The following is a 26,474-nucleotide window of genomic DNA, read 5'->3' as shown; positions in this document are numbered from 1 at the left end:
TTAGGGTTACCAGATAAACAACTCCGATAAAAAGCCGGGATTTTTAAATTTAATTCGAAAATAAAATAACCAACTAAAAACATGTTTATTTTTTTATTTACACCACGATCTTTCTGATTCGTCTTCTGAATACTCTGATTCAGATAGATCTTCGTCGTCACCCAGGTATTCTGCGCGTTCGTCTTCAGCCGTTATTAATTCCGTAACGGTACTAAAACAAAAATAAATCAAGAACATATCTATTGACTACTTACGCTTGATTTACAAGTTTCAAGTAAATATTACTTGATTGTTATCATGAATGAATGAATAAATCTCTCAGAAGAATTTCGGCCACGGTGCCCAATCTTAATGGAGTACTGTTGAAGACTATACGCAGGAGATATTATAGTGCACTAGTGTATGCGCAATACACGGGTGCATTCTCAGTTCCTTCACTCGCATAATCCGGTGAGACGGCAATCCAGTTTCATGCAGAGAGAGAGAGAGAGAGAGAGAGAGAGAGAGTGAGAGAGAGAAGGCAGATATGAGGCACTGGACCAACGGCTTTACATGTCTTTCCAGGTACGGGGATACCACACCGCCAACTTTCTCGACCCCGAGCTGCTACTGAATAATTTTTTAGGAAAGAAAAACCCAGTCTCTATTTCTCCTGGCCCAACCTGGGATTCGAACCCAAGATCTCAGCAAGGTAATTTTATTCGTACCGCGTATGAATTACAACTACGCCACTGAGGCTGTCAACAATTACAAACTTAATGTCGATAGTACTCCTTTTATTACCATTTATTTGGGATCATAGATTAGTGTGACTTTTATATTTGGTTTATACATTTATGTGATGTTTACTTAAAAGCTGTGAAATAGGCCCCTAGTCGCGGAAACACGCACGATCATTATAATTTTAGTCATACTCACTTTAAAACCTGTTCTTCAAACCTGGTATTTCTGGATGAACAATGTTGACTAGACACCATGATCTTCGAAGCAAGGACTTGATCCAAGAGTGACCTCACCTCGAAGAGTAGCTGCGTTGTTTCCTTCTTACAGCGCACTCTTATTTTTGATATTGATATGAAATAATCGTCAGATTCTTCATCTACAATAGAAAATGCATGTCAATAATATTAAACATAATAATTATTTGGGATGGTTCGAGACAATCTGCGATTAGGTCTCACTTAGTGATCATAGGAATCTTAAAAACATATTTTTGAATGACTGATTCCAAATCGATCTTAAATTCTACCATCAGATCCATAACGAAAATGGTTTAATTAAAATAAAGTTTGTTCAACATACTTATGAGATGAGTCATTTTTATTCATTTATTTTTACCATTAACGCGTACTTAACAGTTGGGATAGTTTATTAGAATTTACGTTTACTATAAGTCTACGATTTACAAATGAAGTATCTTTAATTTATTAATAGTCATTAAAAGCCGTTTTCAATAAAAATCTCAATATCAATCTTCAATTCCAATTCGAGTATGAACCAATGTAAATAACTCATTTGTAAACATGTCAAAAAATCTTTATTCTTACTGGCCCATTTTGAAGATAGGCTGAATGAAACTATTGGGATAATTTATTGATAACGGTAAGTCTCAATACCTTTTGTCACCTTAAGTTCTCCGAAGAACAATAAAGGCAGTGTATATACCAGAGTTACATCAAAGAGGTAGAGCTTCGTCGACTTCTGTTTTAACCAGTAAACAAGCCAGTTCGCACCCGGCTTTACGCATAGCGTGTTCTCTCTCGTACTATTTCTACCCGTAACGACGCCAAGTACACTACTAGGGTGTATCTCGATCAATCCATCTTCAGGAGTATGGACCTTTATACGAATCGGTTTGTGTCTGTTATATGTGTTTATGTTGAGCCATCTAAAAAATATCGGCTATATAACTTGACGGTTAATGTATAAAAAATTGTATTTGTAATTTTCTGTTAATAAAAAAATATATTTGAAACCATGGGCGCCGGGAGGGGGGGTGCAAGTAAAACAACTAACGACCACAGCAGTTTTTTTATGATAAAGCATTACAAAAACACTCGCGATTTGAATTTTAAAAAAGTAAATTATATTATGTAGGTGCAGATGCATCTCCCTAAAACTATTCCTGGCGGCGCCCATGGTTGACACATAATATTATATCAGGACTTTCCACCAGACATTTTAATTTTATGTACTGAAATAGGAAATAGTAAATCCTTTATTTGCAAAAAAGTTGGTACAGTATAGAATTTTAACTAGTCATTTCTGATCAATCAACTTTTGTCAAATTTATTGACAGGAATAATACACATCATGAACGACTGAAAAATATTGGAAAAATATTGGATACTTACTTGACTGTGGCAATGTTAGGATACAATGAGGCTGCAACAATTGCTTTAAACAGACTAAAGTTTTCGGAATTACGGTTCTCCCACTGCGATTTAATATTCCCCGAATTTAGAAAACCCATTTGCTTGAGATTTTCTCCTAATTGTTTTTTCATTTCTGTCAACATTTCCAATGTACTTTTGGATAGGAAATTATCGTAGGCGAAGTTGTTTCTTCCTTTATAGCTGCACATTTCCCAATTAATGATCGCTTCAGAAACAGCTATGTGGTCGCTTGGTTCGCCCTGTGCGAAACAACGCCGTGCTTCATCCACTTCCTTTTCTTTACCTATAACAATATAAATAGCATCGTTTCTAACTATAGATACTAATGAATAAAACTGACTTGAGACTTGTTTCACAACGTCTGAGTAAACCCTAATCGGCAAATACAATATAGGGCGACCAAATACCAAAGTCTAGCCCCCAAAGATAAACAAACGTAAACCAAAGATTTCATTCAGCATTAATATTAACTGGAGGATAATATTTACTTGAACATCGTGCAATAGGTCCTTAAACATTTATACTCACCGATCACAAGCTGGAAGGGGTCTTTAAATCCCCACACAGCGGCCACGCTGGCGGCGCGGTCCAGACATCCAAACAACGCGCCGAGTACTAACAGCTTTCCAGCAGACGGGTGTACGGGTAGACGAGCTAAATGCCACCCCAGCGGGGTTAGAGTCTCGTGCTCGTCTAACGCTCCACATCTGAAATACAAATTTATTTTCACTGATATGTTTGGTATATAAAACTTAGCAACAACTTTACCAGATAAAATTTGGCTGCGCTGAATTATTTCTGCTCTTAACTTTGCCTGTTATCAGGTTCCAGAAGAAAAATAAGTCGATATAGCGGGGACAATATAGTACAAGAAAACAATCAGACCAACAATTTCAGCTATAATTAATGCAGTCTACACTTTACATTTTAGCACGAGGAAATCCGTTTACGGATTTTTGCCGGATTCGTCGGTATAAACCGTCCTACTAACTAAAACCCCTCCATATGACTCTCTCTCCCTGATATCAAAGGTCACGGGGAACGCAAGTGCATGCAACCGCAACCCTTGCAGGAGTCGGCTCTTGGGCAGAGCCTCTCACCATCCAAGGTATGGGACCTTGGTGAAATCATACGCGTGCATCTAATACAGCATGCCAGCCTCTTGTGCATCATTTACCAGATATCAGGCTACCCGTCCACCACTTTAAGGGTCGCTTAGGGAGGTCGGAGTTCGTGTCTACACTTTACCTGAGACATTATTTTTATCATCTGGTGCAGTGGGGTAAAGTTACCACAAAAAAAACTGTTTCTTTTTTAAAGTAGTATTACCAAACTAAAAGCCACTTACTTCTGCAAATGTTTCACCGCAGACTGGATGGTTGAGGCTGCTGGTGGTGCTGGCATCGAATTTAAGGCCTCCTCTGCCTTGCCCAGCCTTAATCTCTTTACAGCCAGAACCGCCTCTAACAGGTCGCATCTTTGTATTTCTGGCTTTAATAGTTCTTCGAGAGTTTCAGCGCGATATGATGACACTAAATGGTAGCAGATGCCTGGTTGGCAACGACCGGCTCTACCCCGTCTGAAAATAATAGATCCTGTGAATATTACACCTCACTATTTCATATGAAATGTGTGTTCTTGCAAACAATATGGTATGGTAAACAATATCTTCTGAGTTATTTTCTTCACTTTGGTGGATATTAGATCTTAAACCTGATTTACAAGGTGTAAGCGGTAGGGGCGAGGAGGGGGAGCATCCCCTAGACTTAATTTAAGTATAAACTTTTCGTAGGTTAGGTTAGGTTAAAACTGCGTATACTATGAAAAAAACAATGATAAAAATTCTCTCCATTAACCACTATTGACCAATAACTTTCATATAAAACTACTTTTGACCAACCTGTTCAGCCAAAATTACTTTTGCCTGTTTTTTACAGTTAAAATTGAGTGTATAGTGTCAGTATAAACTTACCTTTATATTTTATAGTATGTTTTAATGATACAAAAATGTATTTAAATTTGAATATACCTTTGCCGTAAGTTCGCTTTCGACACCCATTCCGTCTTCAATGTAGTCACATTTTCTTCAATATTGAAACCATTGTACTTTATCTTGCCACAGTCAACCACATAAACAATATCATCAACAGTTATTGAAGTTTCCGCTATATTTGTAGCTACAATAATCTTTCTTACGTGTGGTAGGGGCCTCTCAAATATCTTATGTTGTTCAAGAGATGGTAACTTTGAGTGCAAAGGATATATTTCGTATGCTGAAGGTGGGAATTTTTTACTTTCACTCATTTTTTTTAGCAGTTTTGTGATATCGCCGATTCCAGGTAAAAACACAAGGATTGCCCCCGGTTCGCCTATACAAATGTGTCTCACCACTTCATACACTAAGTCAATATTAAGGTCTTCAATTTTCGGGTTTTGCAATGAATGATATACATGTCGTGGCAGACTTTTCCTCTTTGATTCAAGCCATTTACCTAAGGATAAATGATAATATAAGATTCTTTAATTACTTCATTTCATAGGGTCAAGCTACCTTTGATATAGACATTTTTAGTCAATACTACATTAATTGTGTTATCTTATGTACCTAAACTAACGAGATATCTTTAAAATAAATCAAGAGAGTACTTTCCTGTTTTATTCAGTACATTATTTTATGTATAACAAAAAATAACACAAAATAAAAAAAAGTCTTATTCAAAATCAACAAATCTCCTTGAATTACTTGAACAATGAAGCAGTTATTTGAAATATTTTTGTGAGCAAAAGTGGGGCCGTGCTGGTATATCGCGGTATTTCTTTCTCGCGCACGCAGTGTAAACTGTAATGGTTGGTGATACATAGTGACGTCACAGTTTGCTATTTGTTTTATGCGACAACTAGCCCTTCCACCACATTTCAAAGCTTTTTAACTAATTTATTATTGCGTGTATTATAAAAACCTTTTTTGCTATATCATGGGTGACATAATATGTTTTTGCTGAATGTACAAAAATAATCAAATTCGAATGAATTCTATTTATAACAAGCAAAATTCGAACGAATTCTATTTATAACAAGCAAAAAAAAAATATTTCCAAAAGTATTCAACTCACTAATTTCGGCTCTATATTTGACATCTTTTTCTATCGCATTTGCAGCTTCCAGTTTAAATTTCTTCACATGTTTTTGCCAGGGCTTAGAAGGATTTTGATACTGGGAATTTTTTACATCAATCGGTAGTTCATAATTAGTAATTTGCAGAATTTCTTCCAGGTAAATATCTTTCACTGGATATGCCAAGCCTTCAATGTGTACCATAGGGCAATTGTCATAGTATTCTGACAGTTTTTCCGCATCTATAGTGGCACTCATTAGTATTAGCCGTACATCTTTACGTTTGCTTAAGACCTGAAATCATACCAATATCATCTAGGACGTTTTTAATATCAGATAAAGTATTATGTGATAGTACTCTGATCGGAAAAAAAACGCCCGGAGCACCCAGGTACCTAATGTTAAGCTTGGTACCTACACCTACACCACAATAAATTATGGATTAAAAAGTATTGCAATATTTTCTTATCTTGTAACATTAGAAGTAGTAAATTGACATAATATATTTATTTTTCATAATTTTTAATGACAGGCATTAATGGCCAGAAGCATTACTATTCTTCCACAATTACCATGCCATTTTTTTATGTATTAATTTTTTTCTACATAGATTCTAATTAAGTATAAATTAATAGCAACCCAATAAATCCAACCTTTTTTAACATGCACAAGGCCAAGTCTATATGTGTGTCTCTTTCATGCACTTCATCCAGTATTATGTGGCTGAAACTACCCAAGCCTTGGTCCACTTCTAGCTCAGTTAATAGTATACCTGTTGTACAAAACAATATACTGCCAACAGGCCTTGGATCTATTCTGAAATCACAAAAACAAAAATGTTAAAAAAGTTTCACCTTAATGAAAGTATTAATTCAGTAATGTTAATATTAGTATGATATGCTCTTTCACTGAGCATAGTGTGATTGTGTTATACACAGCAAGCATAATCTCTATATCAGCCAAATTTTATTCTAGGACATCTCCGGGCCCTTATTCTGTATGATAGTGTAAACGCGTAACGCAGCCATGTCATGTTATCTTGGAGAAAAATGCATGGAATGGTATTCTGTAAGCCAAATTTCTATAGTACTAAACATGATGCGTTGTGTTGCGTGCTTGTTACGCACTGTTAAAATAACGTGTGGAATAGAGAATAAGGCCCCAGGTGTTTTGTGAAGCTAAAAACACCCAGATTTTGACTGTCCAAGTTGGAAATTGAAATCAAAATCGGATGGTTCCGAACTTTTATGCCTTATTTTAGATCAACAATAAAACCTACTTTTCTAATCTCACTGCAAATCCAACAGTATTGCCCATTCGTTCACCCCTTTCCTCTGACACTCTCTTAGCCAATGAAGAGGCCGCTATACGCCTTGGCTGAGTGACCAAAATCTTGACTGTAGAACCTATTTTATTGTTAATTGCATCATCTAGGATGATCTGTGGGACCTAAAACAGTCAAAAATGATTTTGATAAATTATGGCAAAAAGGGACATAAGAGTTTATATGGATGATACTTCTTTTGATTATAATCAGTCCATAATTATCAACCAAATTGTTATTTAAATCTAGGTTTTTCAAATTATACAGAAATTCACTTATCAACCAGATTAGTTTATCTGTGTGACTAACATAATTATATTAATTATCAAGTTTAAAAAAAAAACAAAAATTTATTACAATACAAACCTACTTTACTTTTTGATACATAATGTTTATTCTGGGTTTGATCCCACATTGGTAACATTTTGAGTGAGTTTTAGTGGCAAATTATTACCAATGGATCCTCAAAAAGGGGAGGTTCAGTCAGTTGTAAAAACTATTTTTTTTTTGATGCCATATTTCAACAGGATTTAATGTTGAATGTTAATATTTTAGATTTATCACTAAAAATATATTTACCTGTGTAGACTTTCCACATCCAGTCTCACCGCTTATCACAACAACTTGGTTGTTTTTTATTACCTCCAACAATTTTGCAGACTTTTTATATGTTGGCAATATTTCTCTAAATTTCAACAGTTTCTTGTACCCTTCTCTGGACAACATGTTCTTGTAGTCTTCATATATAGCTAGGCTATGATCCATATCATATTTTAAACTAACATTACCTCTGGCTAAACACTCATCTAGTTTTTCATCAAAATTGCCAGTTATTATGTCGTCATACCCATATTTAAAGGCTTTAAGCCCTAAACCTAGTCTTTGGTTATGTGAATCAAAATTCTCAGATTGTCTATTCACACTTTTAGCTATTCTGGTTGCTATACTGTCCCTATTCTTTTCATTGTTTGGAACAAAATCATAACTTGAAGTTGGCATTTGTTTGCTTTTTGAATTATTTGTAGGCTCATCCTTACTTTTCTTGCTGGCTCTTGTATATGTTTCAGGTGGTTTCATGTCCGTACTTTTTAAATCATGCTGTGAAGAATTTATTGCATCTGGAGATGTCTCATTGCCAGGTGTTTCACACAAGTCTAATGTTTTCATTGGCTTGATGGGGATATTTAGCTCATTTGCAATTCTTTTAATTGAAGCTAAATTATTTTGAATTGATGATACAACATTAGGCGGAATTTTAAGATTGATCTGGAATATAATTTAAAATAATATTTAGAAAAAATTAGCTTTACGTTGTAAAGTAAATATTGCATTTGTGACGCATAAATGAATGTACCGTATAACGATTTTCTGTGTTCTTTTTTTGCAATTGTCGTGATTTATAATAAAGTCCTATATCTTTGCCTCTCAGGCCAGGTGGACGGCCGTATGGTCTTTTAGGGGGCATACTATTGATTTCCGCGGTAAAATAATGGATGATGTATGAGAGACTTAAACAAAAGGAATTTTAATATATATGGAAACTTTAAATCCTTATGCTTTTATTTCTTAAAATGTTTAAAATACCACTAAATTCATAACTAAAACAAACACGAACTCTTCCCGACACCCGAAATCGAAGATATTGACCAAAGAGAATATAATCACTACGTTTTAAGAGACAGGACTTAATACAAAGTAATAAAATCGAATTTACATGGCGTATCAATACCAATATCACGGAAGAATACGTCAGGAACGTCAAATAACAATACTACCAACTGAACAAAATACATAGTAGTGAGCACTTTTATCGATATCGATAAATTCTACTGGTGGGAATCGACGCTAATGCTACTTTGATAAAATTCATATAATGTATTTTCGAGTCCACATTATCAATCCAACTCACAATATACAGTGAACATTTTAGCACTATAATTACAAGGCTGGACTAAAATGAGGACTCGAAATAAAATGAAAAGCTTTCACATGTTGAATAATAATTGTATTTTAAAATAAAATCCTTTATTCACTATGTAGGCGAATATAGTTGCACTTATGATAGGTCAAGGTACAATGAGAATATTTAATTATAAAGTCAAGGGATGATACTTCTTTGTCGCACTTCTCTTGAAAGATATTATCATTTGTGCAATAATTGTTTATAAAAACATGGCACGGAAATTCAAACAACATTTCATTAGGAAGTGGATCAGCTTTCAAATTTTTCGATGGTATGGCTGACTTTCTAAGGCGATTGTTCTTTTTATTAAAATCTTTGTTATTAAAGTGAGAACCACACACATATTTCAAAGTATGCAGCTTTCCTATGGGAACATATATCAAATCTTCTTTTCCCACAATCTGAACTCACTTTCGGCATCTGGAAATATTTTTTAATTGTAAATAAATTGCTTATTAAATTATATCTATGCCTAAAATCATAAACAGTGACCAGGCACATTGATTGCTCAACGCATTTTTAAGTACACACACACACACACACACACACACACAGACACATACACGACTTTAGTATTTTTTGTCCTGATGATCAGTCATCATCTTACTAATATTATAAGCGTGTGCATGCAATTGTATGTTTATTATTCGTACCCGCAAAAAAACTAAAATGATTGCGATTAAACTTGGTATGTAGATAGTTAGAATTACTACTTTTTATCACTATGTTCCCACAGAATCTGGACCTAAATGGGTGAAACCACGGAGGGCAAATTGATTAAGGCGATACCTCAAGGTCCATTTTCATACATTTTGTTTCGGCTTTAATCTGGGTAACTAAACAAGTATTGGCAAGTAAAGAATTTAAATTCACGTCTAGTTAGTGATTAGTTCTCGCAGTTGAAAGAAAAATGTAAAAATAATTAATAATCATGGATATTTCTGCCTTTAAAATTTCGTCATATTAAATTTTCACTAACTAGACGTGAATTTAAATTCTTTACTTGCCAATACTTGTTTAGTTACCCAGATTAAAGCCGAAACAAAATGTATGAAAATGGACCTTGAGGTATCGCCTTAATAAATTTAAACAGGTATCGATATCGATAATAATAACAACATCACTAGTAACATAATGGTAATTAGAAAATGAGAATTTTTATTATTTCTAAGCTACTTTATTTGCGAGATGACTAAAAACATCTAATTAATGCTTACCTGACCGCATCCAATGGAAATTTCGCCATAAACATTCTGCTTTTGCGATTTATTCGACTGGCTCGATCTCCACAAATTTCACACGTAATGAAACGTTTTTTTGGTGGCATGACTTTAAAACGTATTCACTTACACCAACAAAAACACTTTTTAGTATATTTTTACTTGTTTGAATAACAAATAATACAAATATAAATCAATAAACACAAACGTATTCCAAAACGTCAGGAAATAAACAAACAATAATAATGGCGGTGAGGAATAGAAAGAGAAACTGTACTGAGAGAGAGAGATAGCAGTATCCGCCATTAAATGCCATGTCAATTCCATACAAAACATTTTTTGTTCCTTGTTGCGCTAGGCTGATATTGACATTTTTGACATTACTATATTTTTCTTTGATATTGACCACAGATTAGACATGAAATGCGGTTATTTATAACAAAAAAATAATAATTTTAGTACCTAGTAGTAACATTGTTCTGAGCTACTAAAATTTTTGAAAATTAATCTATACTTATAATAAATCTGTAGAGAAGTCAATTCTGTACATGAAATATATTTCCAAAATAACTATCAGGGGGTGATTAGAGATCGATACTGATGCCAAAAATGCAATTTGTAAAATTTTTATCTGTCTGTCTGTCTGTCTGTCTGTCTGTCTGTCTGTATAACCGTTATAGAAACAAAAACTACTCGACGGATTTTAACGAAACTTGGTACAATTATTTGTCATACTCCTGTGCTGGTTATAGTATACTTTTCATCACGCTACAATTAATAGGAGCAGAGCAGTGAAGGGAAATGTTGGGAAAACGGGAGAAGTTACTCCATTTTTTAAGCTTCCGTCGCGTGTGCAACCTTAATGGTTAAAGCTACACAGAAATCATGTATGACGGAAATGTTCTCCTTAAAATTATGTAAAAAATATCCCACGACAGCATATGTCTATCTTTTATGGTTGACTCACAATAACACGTGTAACTTCCGATAGCTTAGCAGTTCGAAGCTTTCTCATTATATTTGTCTACTCTTACGTTTATAACACTCTCAGTCATCCCTAATTAAAAAAGTTAACATTATTAAATATTCCATAAAAAGAATCATAGAAATCGGTATAGAAACACCAAAGTTATACATGAAATACGCTAATAATAAGCCATCATGCGTGAATACTGAATCATGCTATAAGGATTATTTTTGTATATATATAAGGTCGCGAACGCACAGGCAGGCGGCTTGCTTGGCACCTAGAGGCTAGCGAATCACCTAGCGAGTAGCTTCGTAAAACGAACATTCTCGAACGTTCGCGACCGGCTCCATTTTTGAAGTCCGAAATCCACGCGGGCGAAGCTGCGAGCGGAAGCTAGTAAGATATAATAAGATGTGTACTACGTCGAAAAGTATTACTTTGGTACATATTTTTTTATTGATCTCCCTTAATCGACTGACAACATTGAAAAAATTCCTCGCAAATTGGAAAAAATAAGAATGGCAGATCCAGAAAGTATTTTTGCATAATGTGAATAATTGGAGACTTTCTATTATACCTATGTATCTTTTCTGTAAATATTTATCTTCCCTTGGGAATATAGTTTTTCTCTAGGCAATTTGTTGAACTATAATTTTGCAGTGCAATAATGTATTATTGTGTTTCCTTAGATTCTGCAAGGGTAGACCTAGTAAGCTGCAGAAAACTATTTTCATTATTGTTTTTTTAGTGCTATAAAGAAAACAATGGGAATATTTTACACTTACTGTAAAAAAAACACTCATTTAATAAATTTTAAATGTCTGAGGATGGTATTGAAAAAAGAGCAACTTTGACTGGGAAAGAATGCTGATACTGAAAAACATGAAATTCAGTGATTCTACTTTGAAAGATCTTGCCCTATTTTAAGATGAAATTAATTTTGTAAAGATGAAGGTATGTTGGATTTTTTGGAGAAACTTAGGGTAAAACCTAAGTCTCAAATGGAAACAATGTTACAATAATTTTACCTTGGAACACGAATACCTGAGTTCTGAATTCTGACACTTGTTAGTTGACATTTGACGAGACAAGAGTCGGAAACACGAAACGGCTCTATGCTTCGACGATTTTCCGTCTTTAATTTTAATTTTATTGTAATATTTGATATAAAAGTTATAAAATGCTAGTTACAAATGTAAGTACAAAGTTAAATTCTTTTATTTTTGTGTGTTTTAAAACTTTTTATTGCTGACATCTGTGAAAAAACTATTCAAACACAAAACTAAAGTTTATTTTCAATTTCATTCCTTACGAAATGATTCTTTTAAGATATATAAAATTCATGATTGTTGTTTTACAGGAATTCTTTTCTTTATTATGCAGAGGACGAAAGAAAAAAGTTGTGACATTGATTGTGTTACTAGTGTTTCTAGTAAATGCCATGTTTTATGTGAGCTTAGAGCTGTATCATACTGTGAAAAACAAGGGCAAAGATCCTTGGTATAACGGGTAAGTGTAGCTCAATTGTAAGTACATTATTTGGTATTGCAATAGTTTTGGCCTCAGCCTCTTTCACATTATGGGACAGATCACACATGGCGAAAAGTGGGTGTCTGGGTTAAGCCTCTGCCTACCCCTTTGAGGATAAACGCGGGTTGAATATTTGTTTACGTTTTAGAATAACTAGTGCACCTTTTCTTGTTACTTACCCCTTCTACTGAAATTGAAAGACTTATAACTTGTTGATTTTTTGTCGGATTTAAATAATTCTATCTGTGTTATCTATACTATTATATAAAGCTGAAGAGTTTGTTTGTTTGTTTGTTTGTTTGAACGCGCTAATCTCAGGAACTACCAGTCCAAACTGAAAAATTCTTTTTGCGTTGGATAGCCCTTTGTTCGTGGAGTGCTATAGGCTATATATCATCACGCTATACCCAATAGGAGCGGAGCAGTAATGGCTTATCTCAGGAACTACCGGTCCAAACTGAAAAATTCTTTTTGCGTTGGATAGCCCTTTGTTCGTGGATTGCTACAGGTTATATATCATCACGCTATACCCAATAGGAGCGGAGCAGTAATGGCTGATCTCAGGAACTACCGGTCCAAACTGAAAAATTCTTTTTGTGTTGAATAGCCCTTTGTTTGTGGAGTGCTCTAAGTTATATATCATCACGCTATGACCAATAGGAGCGGAGCAGTAATGGCTAATCTCAGGAACTACCAGTTTGAACTGAAAAATTCGTTTTGTGTTGGATAGCCCTTTATTTGTGGGGTGCTATAGGCTGTATATCATCACGCTATGACCAATAGGAGCGGAGCAATAATGAAACATGTTGCAAATACGGGGACAATTTATTAGTTTTGAGAGCTTCCGTTGCGTGCGCTGCGTAAACGGTTAAAGTTATGCAACAATGATGTATGACGGGATTGTTCCTCTTAAAAAGTTCTATAAAAATATATTATAAAACAAAGTCCCCCGCTGCATCCGTCTGCCTGAACGTCTTAAACTCAAAAACTACCCAACGTATTAAGATGAAATTTGGTATGGAGACAGTTTGAAACCCTGGGAAGAACATAGGCTCCCGGGAAACTACTACTTTTATAACGGAAAACTTTAGCCTGTAAAACTTTACAACGCGGGCGGAGCCGCGAGCAAAAGTTAGTAATTTATATAATGTCAATTTGATAATAATAAAAAATAAAAATGAGTTCGGTCCCCTATTGAAAACAATTATTATATTGTTTTCTAGCAGTGAAAATGAGACAGGTTTGAATATGTATCAACCACTAAGATAAATCTTTATGTAATCTGTAATAAAAAGCAAGTATTATGTGATCAAACATAAAAAGATGAATGGCAATGCAGATTTTTTTTTTCATTTAATATTTTACTTAACATATGTAATAAAATAAATATCTTACAGTGATTTATAAAATAATATTTTTTGTTAACAATTTTGGTTCTGCTTTTCCAAAGTGAGGGTTTAAGAATGTATCTGCAACTTTTCCATGAAGCTTCAATAATATAATCAACATAAAGCATCAATGGTTATTTATCAATGAGTAACTTGCAGGATGTAATTCAGCACTCATAATCTTATCTATTATTATAATATAATCATAATTAAAAATGATAAAAAATCTGATATGAAAACATTAATGAAAATGTTTTCATAGCCAAGATTTAACTATGTTTAAATATACATTTAAAATTTGAAACATGCAAGACTGCACGGTTCTGCAACTGCCTTTCTCATCGCATTTAATTATTATAAGATTGCCAGTATTATATTATTGTAAATCTTATTATAATTTTTTTTAGTCTTCATTATGACAAGAACTCATATGTGGATGAAAGTGGAATGAGAGTAATAGTAGGACACTATGTCGGTGGCATTGGCGGAGGCAATTTGTCTGATGGTATGTAATAATTATAACGAAATCCTCATTTAATTACTGTTTACTTGGTTTTGTCAGGTTTATCATACTAGAACATTATTCTAAAATGTTTGGAATCATATTTGTTTTTGTGGTCCTTGACTGTCATAGTAAATATTGTTTTTAGTTCTACATATTATAAAGTTAAATATAATATTACTTCATTATGTATTACTTCTTTATTAACATTTTATTGCTTTTCATTTTCGTCTCTAAAAGCATTCTGATTAATAGATCAGTCCACAAAGTCTAATCATCATAGTTTTTTTTGACAACTATAAATAAAAGGTCTGTCCAATAAACATACACTTTTTAATTACAGATCTAATACACAGTAACAATTATGACCCTGTACCAGGGGCAGGTGAAGGCGGCAGGCCAGTTCAATTGTCACCAAGAGAACTCATAACCGCTCGAGAACTCTACACACTTCATTCTTATAATATACTTGTTAGTGATAGAATATCGATAAACAGAAGTCTTCCTGATATGAGAAGTGAAAGGTAATTTATATACTGATACTAGGTGTTGATCGCGGCTTCGTTCGCTTGTAAAGCCTTTCCGATACAAAAGTCCATTAATAACTGCGAATCATAGTGACACCTATACAATGACAACGCCATCTATAGATTTAAGTCTCTTGTTTTCCTGTGGGTGCAAATTACCGGGATAAAAAGTAGCCTATGTATTCATCCAGGACATGTCCTATCTGAGTGCCAAAGTTGATCTATGTCCTGTACTTACGTTACTCCTAACAAACATACAAACATTTTCACAAACTTACGAATTTATAATAATGAGAAAGAGTAAGAAGTAAAATGAATGAATTAACAAGTGGCTCATGTTTTATTTATTTTGGATTTTTATGTCTGGACTGATACTGTCGATGTCGATGTAAGTACAGCCGATTGTCGACAGCTGAATGTTGAGTTTAACCAATCAAAATAACTTATTTATTAGCATATAAAACAAAGTTTCCAATGATTGGTCCATTTTTGCCATCGATCTGAAGGTAGCGGTTAAGGTCTTATAATGAAATCTTTGGCAACTTTTCATGAAAACAGTTTGTCAGAATGTCCATAGTTTTTACAATATGCAGTATTAAATCCATTAATAAAATTGTTTATTTAATATTGTAGGATCCGTTAAATATGCAACCCATGATAAAACCCTATGCATAATCTAACGATCGCTATATTCAGTTGTAGAAATGTGGAGTATGATCTGGAAAACCTGCCAACAGCAAGTGTGATAATAGTGTTCCACAATGAAGCCTGGTCAACCCTCATGAGGACAGTCATGTCTGTACTGTTGAGATCACCAGATCAACTGTTAAAGCAGGTGGGACTATTGTTTATGAGAAGAGAGGGAAGGATGGGAAGAAAGGACAGGTGGTGGGGGTCTCTGGATCAATCGTTTTCTTGGTTTAGAGGCAACGTATATGTCTTTAAGCTGGTCCTGGGTTCGATACCTAGGTATAGCAACATTTGAGTGTTGGATAATTAAATGTGAGATTGGTCAGGCGTGGGGCCGTACATAAAAAACTAATTATTAGGCCGTACATAAAAAACTAATTAGTAATTACTAACACCCGTTTTCAATCAACTATTGTTATCTCAATCTTTGATCCAATCCCGAAAATTAACCAATCAAAATGTCATTAATAAGCATGTCAAAAAACTTTGCTCTGATTGGTTAATTTTTGCGATGGATCAAAAGAAAAGTGATTGGGCTTGTTTATAGAAAACGGCGGTAAGCTTTTTTATATCCGGGTACGGCAAAGTGATTCCACTGCGCTGATAAGTGGAGGGGGGTCCAATAGAATGTCGATTGACGAGAGATGATTACCCCTAGACAGTCGACATAATTATGCAGGCTTGTTGGAACCGAATATACACAGATCCCGGTACACGACACACTTACGTGGGCCACTATGGCGGGTTTTAACACGTTGTTTACGGTGGTCGCTATCCCGGCGGATATAAAATATATCCTACCACCAACAAAGTAAAGCTAAAACTGTTTTGCAGCAATTTTGAAAGCAAGAACATGTTGACCGTTTCTTTAGCATATAGTCACAGATAAGGAAATCAAAATTTGATATCTACGATCTATCCGCAATTTTTATCACGTAAGTGCGGTTGGTAATATAGGTATTATTATGAATTTCCTAACCGATAGCATTGATAAACATAAAAACAAGACATATACTTAGTTATAAATAGTTGAAATATTCTTATCATCTTTAACATCAACTCATTAGCGCCATTCTACGAGTGTTTTGTTTGTGACTATTATGATAAATCTATAAGTGTATCAGATATAACCATTGAAAATCTAATACGGTGTCAATATATATAATATTACATACTCCCGGCGGCCTCGCTCTATGCTACTAGTCCGTCATCGCACCAATGTAGGAAGGCACTCTCCCATCCCTTGTCTGTGAGCTCTATAACCAGCTGTCTATGAAAATAAATAGTTATTTATGATCCCATATCTTCATTTAAACAAACTGTTTTGGAACATATTGATAATGCATAGCATTCGGATAGTAATAACTACATAATTAATGAATTAATAATCATTACCTACTAACTTTAAAATTAGATTTTGGTATGTAGATTTATTTGTTGATCTGATTTTTTATTTTTATATGTGTATTTTTTTTAATCTATTGCCTGTTGAAATTGCAATTAGTATTTTTTTTACATTATTTTTTATTTGTATGTAATATTGTTGGCAATCCTTAATAAATAGAATAAAATATATATTAATAAATGCAGGTTTAATATCAATTTCAGATAATTTTAGTAGACGACGCGAGCGACCGTCGTTACCTAGGCAAAGAGCTAGATGACGCTGTGAGTAGACTAGACAAAGTGCAAATACTAAGGAGTTCAGAAAGAAATGGCCTCGTTGGCGCCAGACTGATGGGCGCGAAAAAGGCCACTGGTGATGTTTTGCTGTTTCTCGATGCCCATTGTGAGGTAATTCTTTATTTTAATTTTAATTTATTATTGTGGCTCACAGCTGTAACCATAAACATAAAAAAAACTAAAAACAATAAGTCAATAACGAGCTACCACACATAAAAAGTCATTAATTATTTTATTATATTTTTGACTCGTATGACTTTAAAAGATAATGGTACCCTTTTTACGGACCTGTATTAATTTTTTATATTTTTATGTTAGATTGTCCACTGGTTTCAATGCTTAACGGCTTCTGAGCCATAATATTTTAAAAAGGACTCAGGATTTAAATCCAAAACTACTAGAGCAAATTGATTATTTCTTTCTCATTTAATTGTATTTGTCAATGTCAAAAAAGTCAATTAAAATACACTTCGTATGCTTGATTATATATTACAGATTACGTACACACATTTGTGATGATAAAAAATACCCAAATATTTTAAGCTATTATGGTGAAACACCGCTATTACCCGTATGAACATACTCCAAATGATTTTAGGTAACGCACGGGTGGATCGAGCCTTTATTGGACAGAGCGGGCAGTGACGATGTGTTCATCTGTCCACACATAGACTTACTATCTGAAGACACTCTCGCGTACACAAAAAGTATAGACGCACACTGGGGCGCGTTCAGTTGGCGTTTACATTTCCGATGGCTCATGCCAAGTGGTGAGGTGATGGTAAAAAAGTCCGAAAACCCATCAAAACCTTATCCAACCCCCGCCATGGCTGGGGGGCTGTTCGCTGTAAGGAAAAGTCTGTTTTGGCGGCTAGGTGGGTACGACAAAGGTATGCTGATATGGGGAGCGGAGAATCTGGAGCTATCATGGCGTGCGTGGCAGTGTGGAGCCAGGGTGGAGATCACCCCTTGTTCTAGAGTAGGGCATATATTCAGAAGGCATAGTCCATATAAATATCCGGGTGGTGTTTCCAAGGTCCTCAATTCCAATCTGGCTCGTGCTGCCTCCGTCTGGATGGACGAGTGGGCTGACTTCTTTTTCAAATTCAACCCGTCGATATCCGCGATACGCGACCAACAGAACGTTTACGATCGTGTCGAGTTGCGAAAGAATTTGAATTGTAAGAGTTTTGCGTGGTATTTGGAGAATGTATGGCCTCAGCACTTCTTCCCGACGAATGATAGGTGGTTTGGTAGGATTAAGAGTGAGGCTGGCGCGTGTTTGGGTGCCATTCCTGGAACGCCTGGTCTCGGCGGACCGGCAGCCGGTCTCCAATGCGGCAACGACTTGGACCTCGATAGGTTAGTGGTCTATACTCCTGAGGGTAAGATCATGGCTGATGAAGGTCTATGTTTAGAACAAGGCAACGGTCGGGCTGTTTGGAAAAGCTGTAGTGACAGCCGTAAACAATTGTGGGAGCAAAAGGGGCCAAGATTAAAAACCGCAGCAGGACTGTGTTTGACTCTGCTGGTAAGTGATAAAGATAAAGAAGGTGTCGACGATCCGTTGACTGCTAAAAGATGTATTGAAGACGATGGACAGATTTGGCATTTCGAACGCGTGCCTTGGCGTTGAACAATGTGATAAAGTAGATAGTACAAATTATAATAAAATAAGGAGCTTCTAATTATTTGTATTACAATAATGTATTAGTCATTAGTACTTAATCAGAAAGTTCAATTGATTTTCGTCAATACGCTTTTATACACCACAATACGTTAACAAAGTATTTTAATCAAGGTAATGTATTAAGAATAATATTAAAATCATTTAAAGTATTACCTTAAGCTGTATTTGTGACAGCAATTAATAAGCCTAATGGCTAGTTCATATAGAGTGAGTCGGCGTGCTAGTTCGCATTTCTATTACTACAGTGCAGCTACTCGCACCGCAATCGTATAACGAGAGTTACTGTCGAGTATCAGTTGGTCAAAAGCTCGTATACTAATTACATTTTCTGTCTTTACCTTCTCACCATTTGCCTAGTTTGATTATTACAAGGTAATAAGTCGTCATTTTAATCTTATTATCACCGCTTTAAAAGATAAGAAATACGTACTCACTTTTGAAAGGCCTGGCATTGATAGATCGGCGTATACTCGGCTAGATAGTGTATGATTTAGGTGCCGAGTCGAAATCTGATAATGATATGAATTTTAACTTTTTATCCAAGGTTTGCGGTTGTATGTGTATACAACTGTCTATGTGTACCCCGTGATTTTCAATGTAAGAGAGAGACTGATATGGCGGGGTTGTAGTCATTAGGACGGTTTTGACTGGTCTGGCAGAAAACTGTAAATAGATTTTCCCATCAAAAATAGTGGTTTCGTCGGGCAAGTGATTGGAGATACTTACTAAACTTGTAAAGTTGGCTTGCCGATGCTAGTACAGCTACTGGGGCGAGATAGTGATCGATGTTGTGAGGAAAAAGTAAGACTGCCATAATCGTTTTAGTTCGTTATAGAACTGCTCCTATTCACAAGAAAATAATAATGGCGGATAATAAGTTTTTACAGCCTCAAACGACTTAAAAATAGCTTTTAAGGGTAAATATAGAAGTACAATAAGTAATCCTAGTTGACACCTGTGATGTAAAATTATTGTAACAAATAGTTAGGGCACCATATAAAAGACCAGGGGCCTTATTCTCTATCCCGCACGTTATTTTGACAGTGTGTAACAAGCACGCAACACAACGCGTCATGTTTAGGACTATAGAAATTTGGCTTACAGAATACCATTCCACGCACATTTCTCGAAGATAACTTGACACGGCCGCGTTACGCGTTTACACTATCATACAGAATAAGGGCCCAGTTGATGTGATTGTTTAAGGAATTAATATACGCAATGTAGTCGAACATTATTGTTTAGTATAAGTACAAAGTAGGCAAGCAATTTTATTCCAAAACAACTCCATGGATTTCTTGTTTTCAAGAATGATATTATGTTTATATAATCCGTATATTTTTTTGAGACGTTATATATGATAACTATGTCTTAAGTTTGGCATCTTGCAATAGGGTATATTTTGGTTTTGATAATAGTTTTTATTTAAATGTATTATTATGTATGTACATTGTATAGTCCTATATAAACTATGTTTTATATTTAATGTATTTTACCATGTATTCTTTATCTTATTTTAAAGTGTAAAATGAACTTTATGATCCTGCTGGGTTTATTATTAATTTTATTAAATGTGAAGTACCCCATCGTTGGTTATAATGTAGATAAAATTACATTCAATGCTTTTAATGCATAAAATGCTTTTTATATTTCTAATGTATTCTTGTTAATAATTAAGTAAAGCTTTAATAATGCATTTATTATTTTGAATTTTGGTTTCTTAATTATTTTATGTTTTGTAATGAAGTTCTACCTTTCTAGTCTCTTTAATTTTTTTTCGGTGTAATAACATCATTTATATGTACTGAAAAACATTTTTTATACTAATCGAACATAAAGCTATTGTTTTAATATACATTCAACGTTTTTTTTTTACTGGCTATACTGGCATAGGAATAACTTTTTTAAGCAAGTATTAACCAAGTAACAACATTTTTTTAAAGCGTGTGAGCTAAATTCCAGGCAAGAATTTTCAGTCTTCTTCTTAATAAAAATTTTAGGAGGGAGAGAATTTTTTTTTTATTCATTCCATATATTGATTTAAGTAGATTAATTTTAAATAGGTTATTTAATTCACATTGGAAAGGGAGTTGATAGTGGATAAGGCCGGTTGTAAAAACTATATATATTTACTTTTATCGGTATTATATTCTTATTGTACTTTGAGCATCCCTGGCGTAATTTGAAGATAATATTGTTCATGTCTTAAATATGTATTTTTATAACTCTCGTATTTGGAATAATTTGTAATAATCATTAAGTGGTTTAAATTATTGTCTTCCAAAAAAGCAGAAACTGTATTTTGACAGTATTTTTTATTATTATGTGTTAAGTGCAATCGTCCATAGGTTATATTATTATTAACATTAAGTTTATTGTATTTTTTGCCATCAGCAATTTAATGTATATTTTGCTGTTAGATAATTGATAGTGTGTTATTAATATCGCACAAGTTAAATCACTTTTAATGTTGTGTTGTATTGAGTGTAATTATAAAATATATTATACATTTGATTTATTTTTCAGATTTGTAGTTTTGTTTAGTTTTCAATGGAAATATAAAAACGTTTTTAACATCTGGCTAGGTCAATAGTAATTGTACATTGTATTTTTTGCCATCAGCAATATTATTTATATTTTGTCAATACAAATATTAATAAAATATTTATCAATTTTATAATATTGTATTACAATAATGGAAAAAATATTTTTTCAATTTTTGTTCATTGTATTGGTAATTTTTAATGGAATCACGTAAACATTCTAAACATGGCGGCGTTTTGAACGTAACCGAATTCTTTACAAATTTTTATGAAAACTTTTGATGGTCGTGCCTAGAAATAATAACACGCACATTTTCATTTTTGTTTTTAATTCAATGTTACTCATGTAACTAAAGGTTGTACGTAACAGGGAATACAAAGCTGATTGTATAATTACAAAATGCGTAGAATCGTTTTGTGAATAAAAAATGTATGAAACACATTATTTTATTACACCTTCCCTCACCTTAAGATATAGAATAATAAGGTAATGAGAGTGACTAGAGGTAAGAAATGCGTCCGTTCTGCTGAGTTGCAGTTGTCTCCGTAGCAGATGAAACATCGAGCGTCGCTGTGGCCGCGAGCTCTCTCTACTGCCTCCAGGCCGAGGCACACGGAGTCCACTTGCGCTCGGGGTACGCACCCTTTGATCACGTCTACTGTGTTGCCAACTGAAAAAGAAATGTTTACTGTAAACATTGTATTATAATATGCAATTTGAGCATTCGAGTCGTGGCAAGAAGGTAAAATAACTTTTTTTTTAATATGCAGTTTGAAGACATTTACGGACAATGAGATATCTCGGCAAAGAAATGTTTTTTTTTTTAAATATTAACATTGTCATCAAATTCTTTAAGAAATATCATAGTATAAGTACTGGAAAAATTCTTTTCTTTGGCATTTCAAACGTCCTAGGAACAATTAAAATATAACATATGAATTAATACGGACATGATTTGTCATCTGGCGTAGCTACCATCTTCAAGCATCGGTACTCTATTGGTACTCGTGAGTCGGTAGTGGGCGGTGGGTGGCCGAAGTTGTGTACCCATTGAGCCGACACCCAGCTGCTCGGCTCACATGTCACCTGTTTACCGGGTGACACGAGCTCTTGTGGGTGACAGCCTAGACATCTCTGGTAGTAGCAGCTTTCCGACGCCACTGAAAAAAGATTGTTCCTGATGTAATAGTCATAGCAATATTCGTTGGATGAGTAAAAAATACACGTCTAGTCGTTTTGCTTTTAAAATAAAATTGCTTTTCTTTTTCACAAAATTTATTAAAAAGTTTGTACCTAATAATTAATTAAAAATGTATCACGTTATGGATTTTTCTAAATCTTTAATGCTCTTGGTATAGAGTTATTTGTTCTACTGTATGAAATTAAATCGGGTATCATATTCCCAATAGAAATAATCTCATTACTTTTTGGTTTATTTGAGGGTAGTTAATTTAAAATGTTATAAAATGTAAATACTTCGTATTTTAAGAAATACCTAGTTAGAAAAAACAATAATGAGGAAAAAGAATGCTAGTCTATTGGATATCATGAGGAAATCTACTCTTCCAAAAGCTTCCAAGAAATTCAACTTTAAATTGACATTAAATGTAATTGTGTTTTATTATCGTTAGAAATAATAAGTAGTGACATATTTTCAGGTATCGGATATTTACAAGAAAAAATGGAGGAACCTAGGTCGTTAGATACCTATTATATTTACGCATGTTTGTAAATATTAATGTCTATTGATATTTTTTTCACAAAGGTTTATCTAAATATTTTATGTAACAAAATTATTAACACCTAATTCCCATAATTATGCGACAAACGATGACTTGCCACAAATATCTACTTCTAACACCTAAGCCATACTTCGTGTACTTAACACGCGTTTTTATAAGCCTCGTAAATGTACATTGCGGTTTCTTTTCCAGCCTCTGATGAAGATCTTCCATTTCGCATCAGGTTCCATGCCGGAGACGTGTGTCAGTAATTTACTTTCTGACAAATGGTGTTCATCAAGTAATATCTTCCGTGGTAGTTAATCACGTTCGTCAGTCCCGTATAAACGCAGTGGTCTGATTTCTCGCGAATGTGAATTATTCGTAAAGCGAAGACGTTTATTTAATTAAGACCTCTTTTAATTACATGAAAGCGTAAAGATCAGTTCACACTATTAACAGATAAGCTTGCGTGTTTGCTAAGTTGAGGTGATGGATTTAAAATAATTTATCATCGTTAGTTGTTTAAATTAATAAGGCATTATTGTTCCTGTTGAAAAATAATATTCGATTGAGTTACAACAGACATTGATGACCGTAACTTTAGTGCATTATCAGTAACAATAGGCTAGGCAAAGTCTAACATTGACCGCTCATGAAAGTTTTGACTTATGGCATTCTGCAGGTTGCATGTCCAATCGAATTGTGCAGCGGCCTTTACTCGACCGTAACCGACCGACGTGCCCGCCGCGTAATGGGCACTTGTGACTGCAGTTTACGTTTGTTTTAACCGCCGCAATCATATGTCATTTTCTCGCGTTTCGCGCCATTTTACCGGCCATCAGCCGGCGTTCCAATCCGCTCGACGCGTACGTCTCGTAATTATTGAAAGCGAGAGAATCCGCTCTCGACGGTTGGCTGCGTTGGACCGCTTATTGCACTTTATAAGACGTTTTTGTAGGCAATATTTCATGTTAATTTCTTATGTGTTAGTTCTGTCAGTAATGAATAATTTGAATGATGGTCAAAGTAAGAATTTTATCACATCATCACTTAAAGAGAACAGTAAATTTTAATAAATTTGGCGAAAATATTACGTGTACACAATATTTTTTGCGGTTTTTCTAACTTTTAAAGCCACAAGTATTCCCAGGGATGTGTTAAAACATGACGGTGGTCTCACGCCGATCACGCGATGATGCGTAAAAACGTTTGCGTCCGACGTGAAACGTCTCGTGGCTATCGAGAAAGTAGATGATAGGCGTTTGACATAATTGTGCACGGATTGTGCGATAGTTGTCCACTGTACACTATTGTAATTCTATACGAGGCGTCAGTTACGGCGTATAAATATAAAATATGTATTTACGGAGAAAGCTACAAGGATGTTTTAGGAAATGCTCTGTGAGAATATATTCTAAAATGTTATAGAATACTTATGATAGAATTATACAATCTCGTTGTTACTGTTTATGCCATTTTTAAATATTTCTAGAGTCTATTCAGTGGCGGAAGTTAATATAAAATACTGAAATTTGTACTTTCATAAATTTTTTTTTTTTTATTCTCTATAAGAATTTCGAACGTATGTGAAGTTTACCAACACGCACTATGTCAGCGTGGTCCACGACGTAGTAAAGGAAGCCCTCAATAGTAGAAGAGGCCCGTACCCAGCAATGGGTATACACCCATACAGTATATTATGTACTTTCACTGTAGAATCATGGCTTTGTTACTAGTCATGAACAAAATAAACACGGATAAAGACGTAGGCTTTAAATTCTGTACTTCTAACGTGTCAATATAAACAGCACCAGTAATAATAAATTATCTTATTCCTTTTCAATCTGGGTTGATAAGGAGTTTTGTTGACTAGAAAAGTGTTGCAGATAGGGTCCAATACATTTATTACATGAATGACTAATGAGTATGTTACTCATCATTCAAGCGCCAGCAATCATTACCGCATCGCTGTTTCTGTTTCAAGGATATTTCTGCATTATCAGATTAAATCGCTTAGTTATTTAATATAGACTTCCGAAAAGTTGGGAGTATAGCGATATTTTACGATTCCTGGTGAGCAGAGGATGGGTAGAAATACCTGATGTCGAAATAATGCGATATGTGAAGTATTCATTCTATACTTTTCAAAATTATTTTATTGTCTTTCCGTCGCCCATGGGCTTTGCAATGCCAAAGGTACAGCCACCCCGTTGTCTACCGGGAGGTGAGCACTCTTATTAAGCCTCGATTAAAGAAGGACAAATCATAGAGCTCGATATACACTGATGCAGGGAGTTTATTCCAATGTTTTCATATATGTAACGCAGTTAGTCAAACCAACAAAGAATACATTCCAAACGACGCTATTATTCATAACGCGGTCACATATCTCCAATGTGACCTAAATTCATGATCACAAAATCCGTAGCCCACGCGGCGCGCCGTGGCGACACACTAGACACAGTGACAATGTAAATACGATTGTCAACAGCGGAATAAATAAATATTTATCCAGAGGCGAGATGAGTCTGTACGCTATTGTTTGGAGGCGAGGCGCGGGCGTCCGGCCGCTCATTCATACAAACAAATTGAATTAAACAACATCGTGTAACGTTTTGTTTTCATCACAATGAAACGAGATGCCACCGATGACTACACTGCAATTACGAAATATATTACGTTCTTTCTCATACATTTTTTTATTTTACTCACCAAATGGTATCAATCCGGTCAAAGCGAGTATATAAACTAACATTTCAGTACATTGAAACACTGAAAACTAATTACAACACTGCACACAACGTCCACTATCACTGGTTTTATCACACTAATCTCAGTGCGAAACGGCTTTATCTTTATACAGGTACCGTTATCGTAAAGTTATAAATTATTTTGACTTTTTTAGCGGAAAACAAAGGTTTGTCGGCACGAAAAGTATAGAAATTTCCAAGCGTTGTTACTGTGCGATCAGAATATCATCAACTGACGAAAATAAAATGATATCTGGTAGTCACGACCTATTCCGAATTTAGGCGATGCCTTTGTGTAGAACACACGGCGATAACTGAGGCAAGTACCACATCTTGGCTCAGCTTACCCGTTTCAATTTATAAATATTATTAGTGTATTTCTGTTCAGTAAATGAGAAATAATTGCAGGTTACACACAGATAGTAAGCGATGACGTCAGCAATCATAACAATCATGTTT

General features: G+C 34.6%; 3 protein-coding genes across 3 annotated transcripts; 1 reads left to right on the top strand and 2 right to left on the bottom strand.

Moving 5' to 3' along the window:
- Nucleotides 1–66: 66 nt before the first annotated feature.
- LOC115455854 (ATP-dependent DNA/RNA helicase DHX36) lies at nt 67–8,544 on the bottom strand. Its single transcript, XM_030184614.2, has 12 exons — nt 8,189–8,544; nt 7,414–8,100; nt 6,790–6,959; nt 6,164–6,326; nt 5,510–5,804; nt 4,426–4,888; nt 3,745–3,975; nt 2,925–3,103; nt 2,355–2,679; nt 1,617–1,888; nt 919–1,099; nt 67–211 (listed from the first exon to the last, which is right to left on the bottom strand). Exons 1-12 carry the CDS (start codon nt 8,297–8,299, stop codon nt 94–96), a joined length of 3,195 nt encoding a protein of 1,064 aa, XP_030040474.1. The 5' UTR covers nt 8,300–8,544; the 3' UTR covers nt 67–93.
- A 3,419-nt stretch (nt 8,545–11,963) lies between these two features.
- LOC115440232 (polypeptide N-acetylgalactosaminyltransferase 3) lies at nt 11,964–21,978 on the top strand. The gene is made up of 7 exons (XM_037437167.1): nt 11,964–12,182; nt 12,348–12,496; nt 14,313–14,410; nt 14,751–14,931; nt 15,631–15,769; nt 17,233–17,418; nt 17,906–21,978. Exons 1-7 carry the CDS (start codon nt 12,168–12,170, stop codon nt 18,941–18,943), a joined length of 1,806 nt encoding a protein of 601 aa, XP_037293064.1. The 5' UTR covers nt 11,964–12,167; the 3' UTR covers nt 18,944–21,978.
- LOC115440231 lies at nt 21,853–26,224 on the bottom strand. Its single transcript, XM_030164448.2, has 3 exons — nt 25,978–26,224; nt 22,492–22,701; nt 21,853–22,211 (listed from the first exon to the last, which is right to left on the bottom strand). Exons 1-3 carry the CDS (start codon nt 26,018–26,020, stop codon nt 22,003–22,005), a joined length of 462 nt encoding a protein of 153 aa, XP_030020308.1. The 5' UTR covers nt 26,021–26,224; the 3' UTR covers nt 21,853–22,002.
- Nucleotides 26,225–26,474: the final 250 nt, after the last annotated feature.

The sequence above is a fragment of the Manduca sexta genome, chromosome 10, assembly GCF_014839805.1.
Source record: "Manduca sexta isolate Smith_Timp_Sample1 chromosome 10, JHU_Msex_v1.0, whole genome shotgun sequence".
Taxonomy (NCBI): domain Eukaryota; kingdom Metazoa; phylum Arthropoda; class Insecta; order Lepidoptera; family Sphingidae; genus Manduca; species Manduca sexta.
This window is presented reverse-complemented; position numbering and strand designations above follow the sequence as displayed.

Coding starts and splice junctions, on each gene's coding strand:
- LOC115455854 (XM_030184614.2), bottom strand. CDS start 8,299: ATGCCCCCTAAAAGACCATACGGCCGTCCACCTGGCCTGAGAGGCAAA. Junction 8,101..8,188: donor ACACAGAAAATCGTTATACG/GTACATTCATTT, acceptor ATTATATTCCAG/ATCAATCTTAAAATTCCGCC. Junction 1,100..1,616: donor AGAACTTAAGGTGACAAAAG/GTATTGAGACTT, acceptor TTTCTATTGTAG/ATGAAGAATCTGACGATTAT.
- LOC115440232 (XM_037437167.1), top strand. Junction 12,497..14,312: donor AAAGATCCTTGGTATAACGG/GTAAGTGTAGCT, acceptor AATTTTTTTTAG/TCTTCATTATGACAAGAACT. Junction 14,411..14,750: donor CGGAGGCAATTTGTCTGATG/GTATGTAATAAT, acceptor TTTTAATTACAG/ATCTAATACACAGTAACAAT.
- LOC115440231 (XM_030164448.2), bottom strand. CDS start 26,020: ATGTTAGTTTATATACTCGCTTTGACCGGATTGATACCATTTG. Junction 22,702..25,977: donor GACCGGATTGATACCATTTG/GTGAGTAAAATA, acceptor ATCTTTTTTCAG/TGGCGTCGGAAAGCTGCTAC. Junction 22,212..22,491: donor TACGCCAGATGACAAATCAT/GTCCGTATTAAT, acceptor TTTCTTTTTCAG/TTGGCAACACAGTAGACGTG.